Source organism: Neofelis nebulosa, chromosome 2 (genome assembly GCF_028018385.1).
Source record: "Neofelis nebulosa isolate mNeoNeb1 chromosome 2, mNeoNeb1.pri, whole genome shotgun sequence".
Taxonomy (NCBI): domain Eukaryota; kingdom Metazoa; phylum Chordata; class Mammalia; order Carnivora; family Felidae; genus Neofelis; species Neofelis nebulosa.
The window spans coordinates 207,099,988-207,119,539 of NC_080783.1; the positions used below are offsets into that span (position 1 = coordinate 207,099,988).

Here is a 19,552-nt window from a genome sequence, read left to right on the forward strand (position 1 = left end):
GAGCCACATGTTGGGCTCTGTGCTGACAGCTCAGAGCCTAGAGCCTGTTTTCTGTTGTGTTTCCCTCTCTCTCTTCCCCTCCTCTGCTCACCTTCTCTCTCTCTCTCTCTCTCTCTCTCTCTCTCTCTCTCTCTCTCTCTCTTTCTCTCTCTCTCTCTCCCTCTCTCTCCCTCCCTCCCCCCCAAAAGAAATAAATTTTTAAAAATTAAAAAATAACAAAAAAAAACTTGGAAAAAAGAAATATAACATACATGGTATTTGGGAAAAGAAAAATTCCTTATTTGTTACTTTTGTAAAATTTAATGATATGATTTCTTCATGGCTGATTTTAAGCCAGGGACAGTTTGACAGTTAACACACAAAATTTCTACCAAATAGCTGACTCTTACAAACCACCACAAGCTAGCTTTAGCACACCATTACAACACACCTGTAGAAAGAGCATACAAATTATTAGTGTACAGCTCAGTGTTATTTCAACAAAGTGAGCATACGTACCTACCACCCTGGTCAATAAATAAAACTGTATCCTTCCCTCTTTCTTAAAGGTAAACCACTGTCCTGACTTCAATATTATAGCTGATATACTTTTGAGATACTGAGGGCCTGAAATAAAAAGGGGCAATGAGAATGGACTCATTGGTTCCTACTACATAGAAAATTTAAATATCAGATGAATAATGAAAGTCTAAATAATAAATTAGACTAATATTTTAGGAGGAAATTGAGGAGACTATCTTCATCAAGTTTTGAGTGGGGAAAAATTCCTTTAGCAAGATTAGGATTCAAAGTGAGTAATAGGAAAATAGTATCGGATTTGACTGTTAAAATTTGCAGTCATTGGTGTGCAGCAAATGATACCATACGTAAAATAGAAAGATAAAGCCACAGCATGGGAGATCTATTTGGAATACACGTAACTGATAAAATGTTATTATATAGAATTAAGGAGAAAAAACATAAGAAATAAAATAGCCCTGTTAAAAAAAAATGGGCATTTTATAGAAATGAAAATCCATTGGCTGATGAACTTAACAAAAGATATTCAGTGTTATTCATGATTTGGGAAATGACAAGTAAACCACAATTCTGTACAAGTCACACTTGTTACAATTTTAAAAAATGAAATAATTTAAAAGTGTTGAGAGTTAAATACAGTCACTTTCACTTTGGTGAGTATTTACACAGTAATGTTGAAGATGTGCATATTCTATTCCTCAAGAATTTACTTCTTGGTATATACCCCAGAGAAATTACCAAATGTACACAAGCCATCTTTTTGAATAATTTTTTTTATTGATTTTAACAATGAATAATAGGAAATAACTGAAATACGCCTAAACAAGACAGTATATTATAGTACACCACAATTTATTTGGTCAGTGAATTTGAATAGTAATATATATACATAGCAGTTAAAATTAATGAACTAATACTAAATGTATTAGCATGTGTCAACCTCAAAAATAGTATTGAATAACAGTATGACATTCAGTAATTTTTTATAATATGCAAAATGAAACTTGTTCATATGAAATACATATATAATAAAACTATACCAAATGGACATACCAAACATCAAATTCAAGGTAAGAGAGAAAAGGAAGTAAGTTTAAGGAAAAGTATTCAGAAGTAAGTATTAGGGCTTCTAGTTTTGATAAGTTAGGTGATCCAGACCAACGTTCCATGGGTGACAACAATTAGAAAAGTTTGTTAACAAAATATTTAAAAATCTTCAAGGCATCAGAGAGTTAAATGACATAAAGAATTACTAAGACTGGGGCGCCTGTGTGGCTCAGTCGGTTGAGGGTCCCAACTCAATTTTAGTTCAGGTCATGATCTCATGGTTTGTAGGATTGAGCCCCACATCAGGCTCTGGGCTTGGGATTCTCTCTCCCTCTTTCCCTTCCCCTTCCCCTGCTCATGTATGTGTGCATGTGCGCTTTCTCTCTCAAAATAATGGAACATTAAAATAAAAGAATTACTAAGGCTAAAGTCTTAGAAAAGGTAGAAATCCAAAGAAAATGGAAACATTTAGTAAAATGTCCCCTAGAAGAGGCAACTAAACATCGTGAAAAACTTGTTTTTCATAGACTTGTTGGGCTAGGAGGACAGAATTTGGGACCAGCACTCACCAGAAGAGTGGCTGAAGAGGCTCCAGTAAATCCTGTATTTTAGGTTGGGATTCCAAAGGACTGCATGCTTGAAACAATTGAATCAGAAATTGACCTGGTCTCACAAGTACTGTATGTAGCTCAACATCAAATGATCTCAGTCCTGGAATTTCGATTATAGTGATTTCAGAGTGTTAGTGCCTGCTAGGTACCTGGAAGAAGCAAGCATGAATCCTTTTTAGAAACTATCTTCTTAGTCTTCAGTTATTTCTATGAACAGTTTTTCAAATAAGGTATCCAGCACATAGTTAGAAATAATAAATCTCACAAGGGAAAAAGGCACCATGAATGAGAACCAGCAACAAACAAACGTCCCACAGGGCCTCCAGATACTGGCTTTATCAGGCACAGATGTTACATAACTATACTTATTGTGTTCAAGGTGATAAAGACAGGTTGAAATTTTCAACAGAGAATGAGAAAGTTTCAAAGAACTAAATAGAGATGCCAGAACTGAATATATATTATAATAAAATTCAGAACTTAATGGATTGGTTTAATAGCCCTAGATCAGATACAGCTGAAGAAAAGAATTATGAAGTAGAAGATGAGTCTGTAGAATCCAGAATGAAGCACAGAAATACAAAAAAAGAGAAAAATACAGAAGGGAAGGTAAACAATGGAGAAAATTCAAGAAGCTCAAACTTTGCATTACTTCGAGTCCCAAGGGGAGAGAGGATAGAGTGGGAAAAAAGCAATAGTTGAAGAAAATGGCTGAGAAATTTTTTACAAGTGCTGAGATGTTAAAGCCACAGATTGAAGTGATTTACTCTAAACCTCAAGCATGAATTTAAAAATAAATAAAAGATAAGGAAGGAAAACATTTAGACTGGTTACTGTAAAGCTACTTACAACAAAAGATAAAAATTAACCAGGGTGGGGGGGTAGATATTAAAAAGAATAATTTGTAGGTTTCTTAGGACACAAATGTCACTGTGTACAAAAGAAAAGACTGGTAAATTGGACTACATTAAAATTAACATGTTTCCTTCAAAAGATATCATTAAGGGAATAAAAATATAGATCACTTATTAGGAAAAGATAATTACAAAAATCCAGTAAAGGGTCAATATTAGATTTTTCCCCAAGCTAATAGAAATCATTAAGAGAATAACTTTTTAAAATCGACAATAGACTGAAATCTACATTTCACCAAAAGCCATTCAGATGATACCAACAAACATAATGACATTATCCAACTGGATCTAAAACTACGCATTAACTCCAGATTGCTAATCTTCCCAGAGTTGGCAAATACGTGAGTCACCAGGAACTCAAGCACTGCTGGTGGGAATGTAAGGGGTAAGAAGGGCTCAGCTGTAAAAGCTGAAGTTATTTTTCTGCTTTAACAAACATTTCCATTCTTAAGTATGTATCCAACTGATAAACAATAAATGTACATTTCTTATATACTAGGCAACATATGCAAAAATGTGGGTAGCGTTTTTCATAATGGATAAAAACTTTGAAACCGTGTCCATAGTAGCACAGTGAACATGAAACTGTGACTAAATACACATGGATTGGTCTCACAAGAATAAACTTTAGCAAGAGAAGCCAGTCCCTAAAGAAATACATATTGTGTGTGTGATTTGTTTATTTAAAATTCAAAAATGTAATAAAAATAAACTCTGATGTGTGGGGATGCATGTTTAGGCAGTAAAACAAGGAAAAGTAGTTATTATAAACTACAGGATAATGGGGGCTGGGAGGTAGTACTGTTTTGGAAGAAAACTTCAAATAGGGCTCTTGGAGACTGTCAGTGTTCTTTTTCTCGACCTGGTGCTATGCCTGGTGGTGTGCATGTGAGTTTGTTTTGTCATAATTCATTGAGCTAAAACTTAAATCGTTAAACACAAAATAAAAAGAAGCGATAGAGCAAAATAATACAATTCTGTGTGCCCTAGAGCTTTACTCCAATGTTTCTTAAAAAGTGAAAGATCTAGGGGCGCCGGGGTGGCTCAGCCGGTTGGGCGTCCAACTTCGGCTTCGGTCATGATCTCGCGCGGTTCGTGTGTTTGAGCCCCACGTCGGGCTTTGTGCTGACAGCTCAGGGCCTGGAGCCTGCTTCGGATTCTGTGTCTCCCTCTGTCTTCTGCTCCTCCCTAGCTCATGCTCTGTCTCTCTCTGTCTGAAAAATAAAAGGCTTTGGTTAAAAAAATAAATAAATAAAAGATCTAAAGCAAATATGGAAAAATACTAAGATTTAACAAAGTTGGGTGATAAATACTTAAATGTGCACCATATTATTTTATATGCTGTAAGGAATGAAATGGAGTTTAGCCAATTATTTTTTTTAATGTTTATTTATTTTTGACAGAGAGAGACAGAGCATGAACTGGGGAGGGGCAGAGAGAGAGGGAGCCACAGAATCCGAAGCAGGCTCCAGGCTCTGTGCTGTCAGCACACAGCCCGACATGGTGCTCGAACTCACAGACTGCAATATCATTACCTGAGCCGAAGTCAGATGCTCAACTGACTGAGCCACCCAGGCACCCCTTAGCCAATTATTTTTTTAAGATGGCATGTCTTTGGGCCAATGTTGTCCAAAATCAAAATGTTAATATGTCTCACTAAGGCCAATTTAAGCAAATGTCTTTCCATTTAGTATTCTGATGTTTCTTGTGAAATCAAACGAGAAGGATCTACTCCATGGAATATTTTCCAGACTTTCTTGACCACGGGCACTATTTTGGGTTTGTTATTTGCTTTCATGATAATCATTAGTTTGAGAAATGACGCCTCCCAATGGAATAAGAGAAATTGAAGACAGTGAATAAAAAATTAAACTTTCATCTAGGGGAGGTGCTCTCTTTCTGTCCACTGTACTCATTGAGTTATTTAAGTACCTCGAGTATCACTGTCCGTGTGTATTATCAAGACAGGTTAAATTGCAAAGTCTTTTGCCTGATTCATGCTTGTAAGAAACGTGTAGACCTGTGGCACTTGTCCCGGATCATCAGTGTTGGTCATTCCAAATAATAGGATCTGGTTATGGTTATCTACCCAGTCATACAGTATAGCCACGAGTAGTAAGAGTGTGGAGTAGTGGGAATAATAGCAGTATTTTTTTTTGCGGAATATGCTAACCTGTTATGTCTGACTCATTTGATCTTCACAACCATTCTGTCATCCTTCTTCACTAATTCCTCTGAAAGTTAGGAAATTGCCTAAGTAGGGCTTTTATTCTTCTAAAGGTTTCGTGTATTAAATGGTAGAATCTTAAACAATGGACTAGATCAGTGGTCCTCAACCAGGGGTGGTTTTGTTCTTCAGGGGACGTTGGACAATACCTAGAGACATTTTTGGTTATGGCTGCTGGCATCTTAGTAGGCAAAGGCTCAGCGTGCCTAACCATCTTACAGTGCACAAGACAGCCCTCACAACAAAGAATTATCCTACCCTCAATGTCATGAGGGCCAAGGTTGGGAAACCTGGCCCGGATTTTTGAGATTTTAAGATTTAAGAGAATACTTGTTCTCAGTTTTGAGCAGTTTTTAAACCTTTTTTCGGCCTCCATGTCATTTACGTGGATCACACACCTCCATGTAAAAGGTTACTTTGTAGTACTTATGTAGGTGAGGGCTAGAGAAGGCAGTTCTGTTGTGTCAGTTTTCCATGATGCCCTAAAGGATAGGCTTTTAAGCAAGAAATTCTTTCGATTGACAGAGGAAATTGATGTAATAGTTTTGATTTTCCCAAGTTACTCTGTAAATGCCACCTTTATTATTTCCACAGACACAGTTATACATGTACACAGCTGCCTGCTCCTCACAGCCGTATTAAGTGAAACCTCTGGCACATCAGGCTTAAGGGCATCATAAGAGATGGGAAACGGTGTCTGTGCAGTTTGCTGCTGCTTTCACTAGTTCAACCAGGAATGACTGAGAGACCCACAGAATGCCCTTTACAAACTACACAGCATTTAACTAGAATTCAGTACTTCTTTTAGGAGGAGGACCGTTCAGAATGGCAAATGGAGAAGAGTCGATAAGAGAAAACATCCTCTATCTAAATCTGGAGTTAAATAAAAATTTTAGTTGGATTGTTGGTAATTTTAAATGCCTGTGTTTTTCTTTTAATCATAATTCACATCAAATCCACATCTCAAAAACCCCATTAGCATGTAAACTCCTAAGGAGAGGTACTTTTTCTGGGTTTTTTGTTGCTGTTTTTTTTTGTTTTTTCACTGCTAAATTCCCAGTGTCTAGAATGGTTCCTGGCCACATCATAGACTCTCAGACATATGTTGGGAATAAGTGGGTAAATGCATGAATGAAAGAATAACAACTTGAATTTATTATATGCCCAACGTCTGTATTGTTTCTTTTTTTACTTTTTATCTTTGCTCCGGCAGGCATGTATACCTCAGCTATAAAGGTAGGCACTGAGGGCAGATTTTTGAGCATTCCGTGTCCTGTTATGCCATTGGCAGAAGTTTCATGTTGCCACTGCCCAAGTGCTTTAAAGCAAGACATGCAAAGAATGGCAGGATTGAGTATAGGAAGAGTCACTAAGAGAGTAAAGGAGACACACTTAAATCTCATCAGAAATAATGCCTGGAAGTACAGACATGAGAAGTCAGCCGTGGGCAACAGCAAGTGGCTAGAGTCAACTGGAGGAGGAGGGACGTGCAGCTCGCCTGATAACAGATGAAAAATGCTTTAAAGAAACGTTGAGGAGAAATGACTTACCCTTTCAGAACTCTTTTGAATCTTTTGGGCATCTCTCACCGCTATATACCTCTTCAGATATATCTAACCGGCGACACAGTTTGATAGATTTGTTTGTAGTATTTTTGGAGTATGTATTTCGTTCAGTTTCAATAGGTGATTTACTAAGGTCAGGAGATAACTACTGATGGAGGATACTATGTCACCGTGGACTCATGAGTGAGAGTTGGGACAATTGGTTGGTTACTGTTCCCTTCACATTTTAGAGCTAACATAGCGGTGCCACTACATTAGTCATTTCAAATATTTTACCTCAAACCAGGACATGCTTTTAGAGCAAAATGACCCCTAGGCCATGGTAAGCATTGCTGGGACTGGTCCTTTCATTTTCTCGTCTTCCATTTGACTACTGTAATTAACACACAGCTGGCAGCCATTGCTGACTCTCAAGGAGTTTGATCCTTTCAGGGATAAGAAGTATCTCTCCTCAACACTAGCAAATCTTTCAGCAGCAGTACAGGTCCTGTTGCTTGACGAAAATGGCTACCTGATGCTGGCAACATTCATAACCCAAGATTGCTGGGTGACCGGTACGTGGACAGGTCTCCTCCCAATATGAGATGACACGCAGTTTACTATTGTGTAAACATGAAAAGCTTAGGTGCTCTCCAGTGTTCTAGCTTACCAAACAGCCTTACTGAAATATTCCCTCTGACTCCCTTACTCCCTGAGCAACTTCCTCAAGCAACTCATTTAAAACACATTATCTTAGTTTCGATCATGGACTCCTGCTTAATGAAAATGATAGTTATCTAAAGAGATCTTTTTCTCACTGTTGTACATCACCTTTGATTTTTGCTATTATCCATAATCACACTTGCAGACGTCTGCCTTGTCTATTGTTAAAGACTGTTTGTTCGTGTCCCACACCCCTAGATCATATGTTCAAGTCCTCACCCTGTCTGATGGTACTAGTAGGTGGGGCCTTTAGAAGGTAATCAGGTGTAGATGAGGTCATAAGGGTGGAGCCTCCATGGTGAGATTAGTGCCTTTATAGGGAGAGGAAGAGATACTAGAGGTTCCTGTCTCCACCACTTGAGGATGTATGAGAAAGCAGCTGTCTGTAAACCAGGAAAAGGGTGTTCGCTAAGAACTGAATCTACTGGCACGTTAGTCTTAGTCTTCCAAACTCCAGAACTGTGAGAAATAAATGTTGTTTAAGCCCCCATTCTATGGTATTATAGCAGCCCCAGCAGACCGAGACATTCACTCTTCCTGTCTATTCTAACTAAACAATTTCATTGGGTCTTCTGACCAGTCAGTGTCCAGCAGACAACAAGGCTGACTTAATAATGTCATCACCCTGTTGAATTTATCATCTCAAGAACAAAAAAAGTTACCATGCATCACCAGCCATTCTCAGAGAACATGTTCTCATTAGCCTATTTCCATTTTTCCACCCTGTTAATAACCATCCCTGAGGACATTAAAAGCATGTTCCCAAACAAGTCTTCAGAGGGTAGTATAGCTAGGCATTCATCCACTTGAAGATAAATGTACTTGCCGATCTGTGGCCATTCATTCCACTGATTGTTTAGTGTCAGTATCTTCATTTGACAGTATCTAAAACACTTCGGCATAATCATGCTTTTTAGGACCTATGCATGTGAAATCTCTCATTGTCATCATTTGCGGATAGCAGATGGTCATTTCTCTTGCTGTTTGTGGTTTTCTCCCTAATTACTTGGTGAGCTAACTTTGTTTATATACTTTCTTTGATATCTGCATTACTATAATTTAGATTACCCTGAATTTTTAATCATGAACATGTGAAATGCAGCTCCAAGTGTATAAATATAGCTATATTAGTTTATTAGACTCTTGATGATGTGCCAGCCACTATCATTTGCATTACTTAAACTGCCCTCATGTAATTTCCAGTAAGATGTTATCATCCCCATTTAGAAAGAAATAGATGTTTGGTAAAGCTAAGTAATAACTTAGCCAAAGTCACCCAGCAGAGCTGGAGTTAAGACTGTCTCCAAAGTACCTGTTTCAACAGCTATTTTATAATGTCCCTCAATCTGCAGTCATTGGAATGCCTCCTTTGCCGTGGAAGGGATTGAAGTTTAATGTTAAGTGTTTCAAATATCCCATCCTCTGTGACTTACATAGTGCTTCCACTAAACCCACTTCATTAGATGTTCAAAGCTGTCCTCTGGGTTAGACACAGGTATTGTGTTTCCCTTGTTCTGGAGGATGAAACTGAAACTTGGGTTGAAAGAATTGCCTTTAGGAGTGGCTCAGTCAGTTAGGTGTCTGGCTCTTGATTTCGGCTCAGGTCATGATCTTACAGTTTGTGGGGTTAAAGTTGGGGGGGGGGGGGGAGGGGGCTGAGCAGGGGAGGGGCAGAGAGAGAGCGAGGAAGAGAGAATCCCAAGCAGGCTCCGCACCATCAGACACAGGGCTAGAACCCACAAACCGTAAGATCATGACCTGAGCCGAAATCAAGAGCCGGACACCTAACTGACTGAGCCACCCAGGCTCCCCTCTCTTTTGTTCTTTAACCCAAAACTTTGAATAGCCTTCCTTATGGAAAAGGTCTAAAAGGTTTAGCTTTTTACACTTTTTGTATAGGGAAACTCTCCCTTGCCTTTTGCCATTTCTACTTGTTTCCTGTAAACCAAACTGTCACAAGTTTTATTTATTTAATCTTTTTGATTCATTTTCATTCTGGTCCCTCTCGCCGTGAGACAGTGGCTTAGAGTTTCATACTGTTGTCCACATTCTCTTCATTTTCTGCATGGTACAATCTGTAATATAAGAAATATCTCTTTAGAGCTGATAGATTGTGGCCCAGGTGATTTTTGTCTTACCAGTTATGCCTGTAGTATTAATACAGATGATGCTGGTAAACATCCCAAGAAGCTGGATAGATCTGGCTGGTTTTCTGTGTTTCAACAAAACAGCAAGTTGGAAATACCTGCCGGTTTTTTCTTCTGCTGATTTTTTAAAGTTTTAGTTTGTTCTGGAACCTGATATCATGTTGTTGTTCTATTATATACTACCTTGCTTGTGGATGTGCTTTTTGGTTCTCTTTCGTAGTGCATTGTTGTATATTCTAAATAGAGTCCACTTTTGGTTTTTGCTTTGGAAAACCTTTGTTTTCATGTAGCATTTTTCTTTTCTTTCTTTTTTGTTTTTAAACTTAGTCTTTTTTTTTTTAAGTTTATTTTATTTTTGAGAGAGAGAGAGAGAGACAGAAACAGAGACAGAGCGGGGGAAGGGCAGAGAGAGCGGGAGACACAGAACCCAAAGCAGGCTCCAGGCTCTGAGCTGTCCGTGAAATCATGACCTTAGCTGAAGTCAGACACTTAACCAGCTTGAGGCACCCAGGCACCCCAGCATTTCTTTTCTTGAAGGCTGATTAAATGCCTGCCTTCACATGCAATTGTTGAGTAGGCCTGCCTGAAATGATCTGTAGTCATTTGCATTTTTATGGCCTGAATTTGGAGTTAAGGACATTTTTTTTTTTTTTTTTTTTTTATGTGTGTCAAAAAAAAAATTTTTTTTTTTTTGGTGATCTTACCCTCTTCCTGAGTTAATATTTCCTGCTGGCAGGGGGCAGGGAAGGTGTAATGAAACACTTGCTCTCTTGGTTGGTTAGAACCGGACTTGTTGGGGTGCCTGGCTGACTCAGTCAGTAGAGTGTGCGACTCTTGATCTTGGGCTTGTGAGTTTGAGCCCTACGTCGGGTATAGAGATTACCTTAAAATAAAATCTTAAAAAGAAGACTGGTCTGTTAAATGGTCTTTTATGCATCATAGGGAATCTCTCGGAGAGTGTCCGTCAGTTCTAGCACAGACCCAGGATAGCATCATAGTACTCAGTTCTCAAGGAGTTTCTCTAGCCATTCAGCCTGAATCAGCACCTCTCCCAAGTCCATTGTGGTTGGTAACAGTAACTTGTTTGTGAGTATAAATACAGGACGTTCTGTTTTTTACCAGGTTCTCCCATTAAACTTAGGGCAAAGACCATGCATTTCAGAATTTTGGGACCCACTTTGTGATTCCAGAAAAATCATTTTGCCATGTTACACAGTAGCTGTTCAGAATGACACTCTGGGGCATTTCACCTATAAAATGGTACATTTTAGTCAGTCATTGCACCAATCCACTTTCTTCTAAGAACGGCTCTGCGTTTGGTTACAAATAACCTTTAAGATACCAGCTATTGCTGTTACTAGAAAGCAGTTATGAGACTTGAATGGAAACCTTGTACACATCCTGCCTCCAGGGTTCTACCCTGTCCAGTCTGGGTCTTCCTGTGTGTCAAAGAATGTTTCTAAGGTGGCCATTTTTTAGATTGAACCTTTGGAAAACTAGTATTTTCTTTTGGCACCTAAAAAGTAATCAGTAAACATAGTGTATTGATAGTACAGGTAAGTACCAGCATCACAGTTATGACTTTCCCCTGAAGACGAGGTATCTCAAAAATCCTGAAAGTGGTCCCCCTCTTCTGCTTTTTTTCTAGAATAAGGACCCTACCCACAACAGTTTTCCTATAGCCGTGAAATTGTCCCCTGCTTTATGTCATTTCTGTTTGTCCCTTTAAACCTTTAAACTTAACTACCGTGGTAATAGAAAAACAAAAGTAATAACCCTGTAGAGTTACAAAGGTCTAGGTAAGGGCGGAGTCATAGTTGTTAAACAATATTACATGGATATCAAAGTCAACTAGAGGCAAACCAGCTATAAAAGGTACAGTACACTTACATGAGAGGAATGTATATCTTTTCTGTATAAAATTTAAGACATGTTACCATTAGACACAAACTGCCTGAAGCTAAATCGTGTACCTCTTTTAGAAGCTTTCCTGTAGTTCAGTCAGCATTATTTTGTATAAAATAGATATTTTGAGAAAATTATTGAATGTCTTAAGTAATCTTGATGTTTTTGCATTTTCCTGTATGGATGCAGCTGAAAGTACCCATGGCAGACAAACCTGGTAACACAGTGAATTTCCGGAAGCTGCTCCTGAACCGTTGCCAGAAAGAGTTTGAAAAAGATAAAGCAGATGATGATGTCTTTGAAAAGAAGCAGAAAGAACTCGAGGCTGCCAGTGCTGTGAGTATTTTCACAGGAAAGCAGTGTGCTTATGCTTCTGAGTGTTACCAAATAGAATTTTCATGAAACCGGCTACATTTCCCTGCTATGTCAGTAGATGCCTTATGGCCTTTTTTTCATGTGGAGATACAGTATTGAAGTTCAGGGGAATGCTTTATTCTTTTTCGTGCTGCATGGTTGAGCAGCTAAACTTTCCCAGACAGGAATTCAGAGCCTGGATCCCAGAGAGGTCACTGAGTTCCAGAAATCTCCTGAAATGGATGCAAATTTTGGGGGGTAGTTTAGTTTCCTGAGGAATAGAACAGGTCTAAAGTTGCTTTCAGATTCTCACAGGGTATCCCTGACCCCACAAAGGATAAGACCATGAGTCAGAGTGTGTGTGTTCCTGTCCTCTCTTGTGCCGTACAGTTGTCATCCAAGCTTCTATTGTCATTCCTTACACAACAGCCAGAGGAGAGGACGAGGCTTCATGACGAACTAGAAGAAGCTAAGGACAAAGCCCGGCGCAGATCCATTGGTAACATCAAGTTTATTGGAGAGCTCTTTAAACTCAAGATGCTGACTGAAGCTATCATGCATGACTGTGTGGTGAAGCTGCTGAAGAACCACGACGAGGAGTCCCTAGAGTGCCTCTGCCGCCTGCTCACCACCATAGGCAAAGACCTGGACTTTGAGAAAGCAAAGGTAAAAGCCCACAGTCTCCGAAGCATCCAGTGGGGCCTCGGTTGGGACTGTCAGCAAAAGTGTTCCATCTTGCCCCAGTGGTCTGGACTGCTGCTTTTTCTCCTTTTGCCCTTCGCACTGTCAGTGTGGCCCTCGAGCTCCTTACCACTTTTCCATCACAGGCAGAAGTGAAGAGGGTCCCAGATTAGATGAAGGCCAGTTTGGGAATTGTTCAGATTATTTGTCCCTTGTCCATTTTCTGCATGACCATTTCATAGGCCATTTTTCTGTATAACAAATTGTGGGCAGAAATAAGAGGAGAATAGCTGCTGTGGGCTGGGCTGGGATGGAGGGTGCTACTGAGGTGATGAGCCAGTAGTTTTCTTTCTTCCTTCCTTCCTTTCTCTCTCTTTTTTTCCTTCCTGCTTGCTTGCTTTTTCTTTCTTTCTTTCTTTCTTTCTTTCTTTCTTTCTTTCTTTCTTTCTCTCTCTCTCTCTCTTTCTTTCTTTCTTTCTCTTTCTTTCTTTCTTTCTTTCTTTCTTTCTTTCTTTCTTTCTTTCTTTCTTTCTTTCTTTCCTTCCTTCCTTCCTTCCTTCCTTCCTTCCTTCCTTCCTTCCTTCCTTCCTTCCTTCCTTCCTTCTTTCTTTCTTTCTTTCTTTCTTTCTTTCTTTCTTTCTTTCTTTCTTTCTTTCTTTCTTTCTTTCTTTCTCAGTTTGTTTATTTTGAGAGAGAGAGAGAACCAGTGGAGGAGATGAACAGAGAGAGGGGGACTGAAGATCTGAAACAGGCTCTGCGCTGACAGCAGTGAGCCTGACGCGTGGCTCAAACTCAGGAACCATGAGATCATGACCTGAGCCGAGGTTGGACACTTAACTGACTGAGCCACTCAGGCGCCCCAGAACTAGTAGTTTTCTTACATTTATGCTCTAATTAGCAACAAAGCTATCTAACCATAATAAAAGAAACCATTAAAAATATGGTTCAAGGGGCACCTGGGTGGCTCAGTCGGTTAAGCGGCTGACTTCGGCTCAGGTCATGATCTCACAGTCCAGTCTGTGGGTTCGAGCCCCGCGTCGGGCTCTGTGCTGACAGCTCAGAGCCTGGAGCCTGCTTCTGATTCTGTGTCTCCCCCTCTCTCTGACCCTCCCCCGTTCATGCTCTGTCTCTCTCTGTCTCAAAAATAAATAAATGTTAAAAAAATATATATATATATATGGTTCAAGGGGCGCCTGGGTGGCTCAGTCGGTTAAGCGTCTGACTTCAACTCAGGTCACGATCTCGCGGTCCGTGAGTTCGAGCCCCGCGTCGGGCTCTGGGCTGACGGCTCGGAGCCTAGAACCTGCTTCCGATTCTGTGTCTCCCTCTCTCTCAGCCCCTCCCCCGTTCATGCTCTGCCTCTCTCTGTCTCAAAAATAAATAAACGTTAAAAATATATATATATATATTATGGTTCAAACATAACATGGTGCCTTCCACATAAGGGGTAGGAAAATTAGAAATGTTTGCTATAAATAATGTCAGAAATGTTTTGTAACCTCTGAAGCAGCTGGGATTATGTTTGTTTGTGACAGGAAATCCCAAATATCAGTGGTTTATGCAAGATTGAGGTTTATTTCTCACTCACATAAAGTTCAGAGGTAAGAAGTCTGAGGTAGGTCTGGTGGCTCAGAGATGATAAATAATCCAGTTCATCCAGCTTAAAGTTCTGTCATCCCTAATGTATGGCCCTTGTCCTTATCTTTCTCAGCAGAGAAGGTTGGAAATGGGCAAAGGCTACAGCCACCTGTCTCTTTTAAAGAAGATTCAGGGGCTGCCTGCAGTATAATGCTTCGATTTATATTCTGTTTACCTGTAATCCGTCACAGGACTACAGCCAGCTGCTCAGAATGTGTAACCTTTATTTTGGATGCTTAATTAAAATTTGTACCACATTACCTTTTGTCTGTAAGTTGTGTCCTTAGGCCATTTAAAAATTCTGTATGGTAAAATTACACTTGAATTCCTCACTCAGGAATACTAAATGGTTTTACCCCTTGCAGCCACGTATGGACCAGTATTTTAATCAGATGGAGAAAATTGTGAAAGAAAGAAAAACCTCATCTAGGATTCGATTCATGCTTCAGGATGTGATAGACCTAAGGCTGGTAAGTAAGAAAATATAAGCGAGCTACTCCAGTCTCTTTTAAGGAATTGGGTTGGAGAGTGTGTCCTAGTATTTACATAGGTAAAAACTTAATGCTGCAGGAGAGGCTCCCAGAACCTGAGCTGACACACTTCCCTGACATAGCTGTGTGAAAGGACACGAAGCATATATACCTGCCTGTTAACATTTCTTCCCTCTAAGCTAATATCAAACCACATTGCTGTTTTTAAATCCGCTACTCTGAATTCAAACTGGTCAATTAAATTTAGTCTTAGGCTACTAAATATTCAGGAGTCCTCATCTTCAACATGATTCCATTTCATTTCCCTGAGCCTTACATTTCTATTCTCTAAAATGGGGATGTTGCCTCCGTTGCACATGTGTGGTACAGATTCAGTGAGGTGATCGTGTCAAGTGCCCAGCTCATAGGAGATGTTGCTGTTTGTTCTCTGTTGTTTTTCCTGTGTCTCCCCTTGTGCTCCTGCCGCTTCTCATTTCTCATAACAGGTACAGTGTTTACCACTACCACCTCTTCTGTCTCTTTCTTATTTTAACTCCTGCAGGGAATATACTGCAGCTGACCCTAAACTAGAGAATGCGAATGCAGGTCCTATCCGTTCCCTGCCCTGTACTCAGACCAGATAGCATTGATGATGGTTCTTTATCTTGCTAAGGTTAAATGTGACCTCACGATCCTTATTATTACTGAAGCCACTACGAGCTGATCAGAATTTTGTGCCTATTTGCCATCCTCCCTTCTAGCACATGTAAACAAATGTAAATAAATATAAAAGACTTCTCCACCCATGCCTTCTACTACTTGTACTTATATCAGTTGTCGGGATTATGGTGGGAAGGAAAGGGAGAAGTGTAATTGTATGGAGCAACTTGTCCTAAATAGGATAACCACAGGCCAGAGAGATGGCACTTTTGTAGGATATCAGAACTATGATATAGGAGGATGAAAAATGCTAGTCATCTTTGATTTAGAACCCCCATGGAATGTGATACGAACTAAGTACCAATAATTCAGATTAAGTCAAGGCCAGAGAGTCCTGAGCTTTCTTGATTCCTCTTCTGGTTCCTCTTTACAAATATACAAGATGATTTTTTTGTAGCTAATTAATTTATTTTGAGATAGAGACAGCACAAGTCAGGGAGGGGCAGAGTGAGACAGGGAGGGAGGGAGAAAGAGAGGGAGAGAGAGAATGAGAATCCCAAGCAGGCTTTGTGCTGCCAGCACAGAGCCTGACATGGGGCTTGAATTCATGAAACTGAGATTATGACCTGAGCCAAAATAAAAGTCAGACACTTTAACCAAATGAGCCAACCAGGCGCCCCACAAGATGATTTTTAAAAAATACATTTGGGGGTGGGGCGCCTGGGTGGCTCAGTCGATTGAGCGTCCGACTTCGGCTCAGGTCGTGATCTCGCGGTCTGTGAGTTCGAGCCCCGCGTCGGGCTCTGTGCTGACAGCTCAGAGCCTGGAGCCTGCTTCCGATTCTGTGACTCCCTCTCTCTCTGACTCTCCCCCCATTCATGTTCTGTCTCTCTCTGTCTCAAAAATAAATAAACGTTAAAAAAATTTAAAAAAAAAATACATTTGGAGGGTGCCTGGGTGGCTCAATCGGTTAAGCATCCGACTTTGGCTCAGGTCATGATCTCCTGGTCTGTGAGTTTGAGCCCCGCATCAGGCTCTGTGCTTGACAGCTCAGAGCTTGGATCCTACTTCAGATTCTGTGTCTTCCTCTCTCTGTCCCTCCTCTGCTCACACTCTGAATCAATCAGCCTCTCTCTCTCTCTCTCTCTCTCTCTCAAAAATAAATAAACATCTAAAAATATTTTTAAAAAAATACATTTGGGCCAGTCTTTCCCTCTAGCTTTTTATTCATTGGCTTTTGGAATACTCAGTATACAGTAGTTAAGGTTTATTGAGACAAACTTAATTCTTTATATCTAATCTCAGACTGCACGCAGTGCCATCTGTAAAACAGATGAAAAATGGTTGTAGTACAGATTTTTAAATGTATTTTACACTTTTCCAGCAGTGAGAAGTATAAAAAATTGTTACGTTCATGTTTTGTTTTCTGGTCGATAATGTTATTTTCTCCTTTTATAGTGCAACTGGGTATCTCGAAGAGCAGATCAAGGGCCTAAGACTATCGAACAGATTCATAAAGAGGCTAAAATAGAAGAACAAGAAGAGCAAAGGAAGGTCCAGCAGCTCATGACCAAAGAGAAGAGACGAACAGGTAAGGGGTGGAGTCCACTGGGATGTTAGGGAAACTTGGGAGACTGAGGGACAGATGTTTAAGAATTCTATATTCAGGTTTGAAGTGACATCAGAAAGAATAAACTGAACAATAGAGTGGTAATTGGTAAGTGAAGCAGTTTCTCCAAGAAGGCAGGACAAAGCATGGTTTCTTGGACTACTTTAACTTCAGTAATCAACAGGACTTTCTTGAGCATCTTCTCTGTGCTCAGTATTGGTGAGGGCTATAAGAAAAAGTAGAAAATGTAGTTTCTTTTCTCTGAAAGCTTACGGTTTATCCAGGAAGGCAAACTAATAAGAGGCACATTTGTCAAGCAAGTAGGAGATATTATCAACTATGAAATGTATTCTCAATGAATATTGTTAACATTCAGAGGAGGAGAAGAAAGATAGGAAGCTGGAAGAGATCTTTATTTGAGGAAGGCATCTTTGAACTGGGTCCTGGTGGATGGTAAATATTTGGGAAGGAAAGGAATAATCTTAGTCATGAAAGTAAAATAAACATATATTGTGAAGAGGCATAAACAAACCTGACTGAAGCAAAATTTAAGTGTTCGGAATCAGTGGGAAATGTTTGTCTGGAAGAATGGAGCCAGATTAAGAACTGATGTCTTTGACCTTAAAGTCCCATTGTAAGGTTTTGAAGAAAGCGGTAATGTCATGCTAGATGTACGTAAATAAAAGCAGTCTATTGCTTTTAACACGATGAGTCAAAGGGGAACACTGAACTCAGAAATGTCGCTCCTGCTGAAATCCTGGTAATAATAATTATTAAAAGGAAGAAATAGGAAAAAAATATGAAAGGTGAAATGGAAGACATTTTACACCCGAGAAAGTAGAAAATCCATTGACTGAGTTTAAGAACATGGAAGAGGAGGGGCGCCTGGGTGGCGCAGTCGGTTAAGCGTCCGACTTCAGCCAGGTCACGATCTCGCGGTCCGTGAGTTCGAGCCCCGCGTCAGGCTCTGGGCTGATGGCTCGGAGCCTGGAGCCTGTTTCCGATTCTGTGTCTCCCTCTCTCTCTGCCCCTCCCCCGTTCATGCTCTGTCTCTCTCTGTCCCAAAAATAAATAAAAAAAAAAAAAAAAAAAAAAAAAGAACATGGAAGAGGAAACCTTTTTCAGAAGGGAAATGATCAGTGTTTATTTTGAGATGGCAGGAGGGTATCCGAGTAAAAATGCTTATCTGTCCAGTCTGCTGTTCAGTGAGCCGGAAGTTGCTGGATGATGTAGTAGTGGTCGAGAGCCTACTAGACTCTGGAGCCAGCTGTCTGGGTTTGCATTTCAGCTCCCCTACATCCTAGCCACATGACCTTGCACAAGTCCCTTACTTAATGTGTAAAACGGATCTAATAGTGGTTGCTAGGATTTGTGTGAGGGTGGCAAGATGTGTTGTGTGTCAAGGGTTCAGCTTAGCAACTGGTGCACACACCGTAGGGCTCATACTGAACATATGAGAGATGAATCCTCCAGGAAAGAAAGTGTACTTTTAAGTTCCATGGGACACCATGCTTCCTCACCTTCCTCACCCTAGTACATAGCACAGTGCCTTTCACGTAATGACTCTTATTTATTATTGAACTAGATAGAGAGCCCAGTCCATGGAAGATGTCTACAGAGGACCAAAGGAAGAAGAGGACTCTTGGGAAATTGACAGATAAAGAACAACTGCAGAGGAAGGAGCACTAGGGTATAAGAAACAAACAAGAAACAAGTTTGTTCATGCTCAGTAACATCAGATAGCACAGAGACAATCAAGTATGTGAGGATCAGAAAAGCTTTTAGGTAGACAATTGGGTGGTCTTTCTTTCAACACGTATAAGTGCCCATTGCTTAACAGGAGAGACAAAGTAAAGTCCCTTCCTTCATGCAGCTTACATCATACCCGAGAGACAGAAAATAAATACTCAAATAAAATATGTAATTTTGTCCGATCACTTTTTCTAGAGAAAAAGATAAAGCAGAGAGGGAGAAAGCGGGTGATGCCAGGCTTGGTGGGTAAAGGTGCAATTTTATTTATTTATTTTTTTAAATGTTTATTTTTGACAGCATGTGAATGGGGGAGGGGCAGAGAGAGAGGGATACAGAGGGTCCACAGCAGGCTGTGCACCGTCAGCACAGAGCCAGACACGGAGCCCAAACTCAACGAACCACGAGATCATGACCTCAGCCACGGATGCTTAACCAACTGAGCCGCTCAGGCACCTGAGGTGTAATTCTAAATAGGGTGGTTTGGGAGCCTGCTAAGTTAGTGTTTGAGCAGAGACCAGAAGCAAGTATGAGGGAATGAAACCGTGGGCACATCTGGGGGAAGGTTTGTAGGCAAAGGGAATTGTAAGTAAAAGGCCGTTGAAATAGCATTTTCAGGGATCAGCAAGGAGGCCAGTGTGGCTTGAGCAGAGGGAGAGAGTAGTGGAGGATGGGGCCTGAGAGGCAGGAGTCCAGATTAATCAGAGTTTGGAGGCCATTTATGAGTAATTTGGGATTTTATCTGAGTGAGATG

The 19,552-nt window shown here is 40.2% G+C and overlaps 1 protein-coding gene and 1 long non-coding RNA gene across 38 annotated transcripts in view; one reads left to right on the plus strand and one right to left on the minus strand.

Annotated features, from left to right (window-relative positions):
• The window catches only part of EIF4G3 (eukaryotic translation initiation factor 4 gamma 3), a 320,627-nt gene that overhangs the window by 258,658 nt on the left and 42,417 nt on the right, over positions 1–19,552 (plus strand). For 28 of the 37 annotated variants that reach the window (XM_058718790.1, XM_058718783.1, XM_058718773.1 and 25 more), the window contains 4 exons: positions 11,827–11,973; positions 12,382–12,657; positions 14,676–14,780; positions 16,899–17,031. In XM_058718790.1, coding sequence (XP_058574773.1) covers positions 11,827–11,973; positions 12,382–12,657; positions 14,676–14,780; positions 16,899–17,031 — 661 coding nt within the window. The remainder of the gene's footprint in view (positions 1–11,826; positions 11,974–12,381; positions 12,658–14,675; positions 14,781–16,898; positions 17,032–19,552) is intronic. The other 9 variants (XM_058718791.1, XM_058718758.1, XM_058718771.1 and 6 more) reach the window with 1 other exon arrangement.
• On the minus strand, positions 196–7,853 carry LOC131505338 (uncharacterized). The gene is made up of 3 exons (XR_009258360.1): positions 7,694–7,853; positions 2,136–2,326; positions 196–606 (listed from the first exon to the last, which is right to left on the minus strand). It is a non-coding gene; the product is annotated as an uncharacterized LOC131505338 (long non-coding RNA).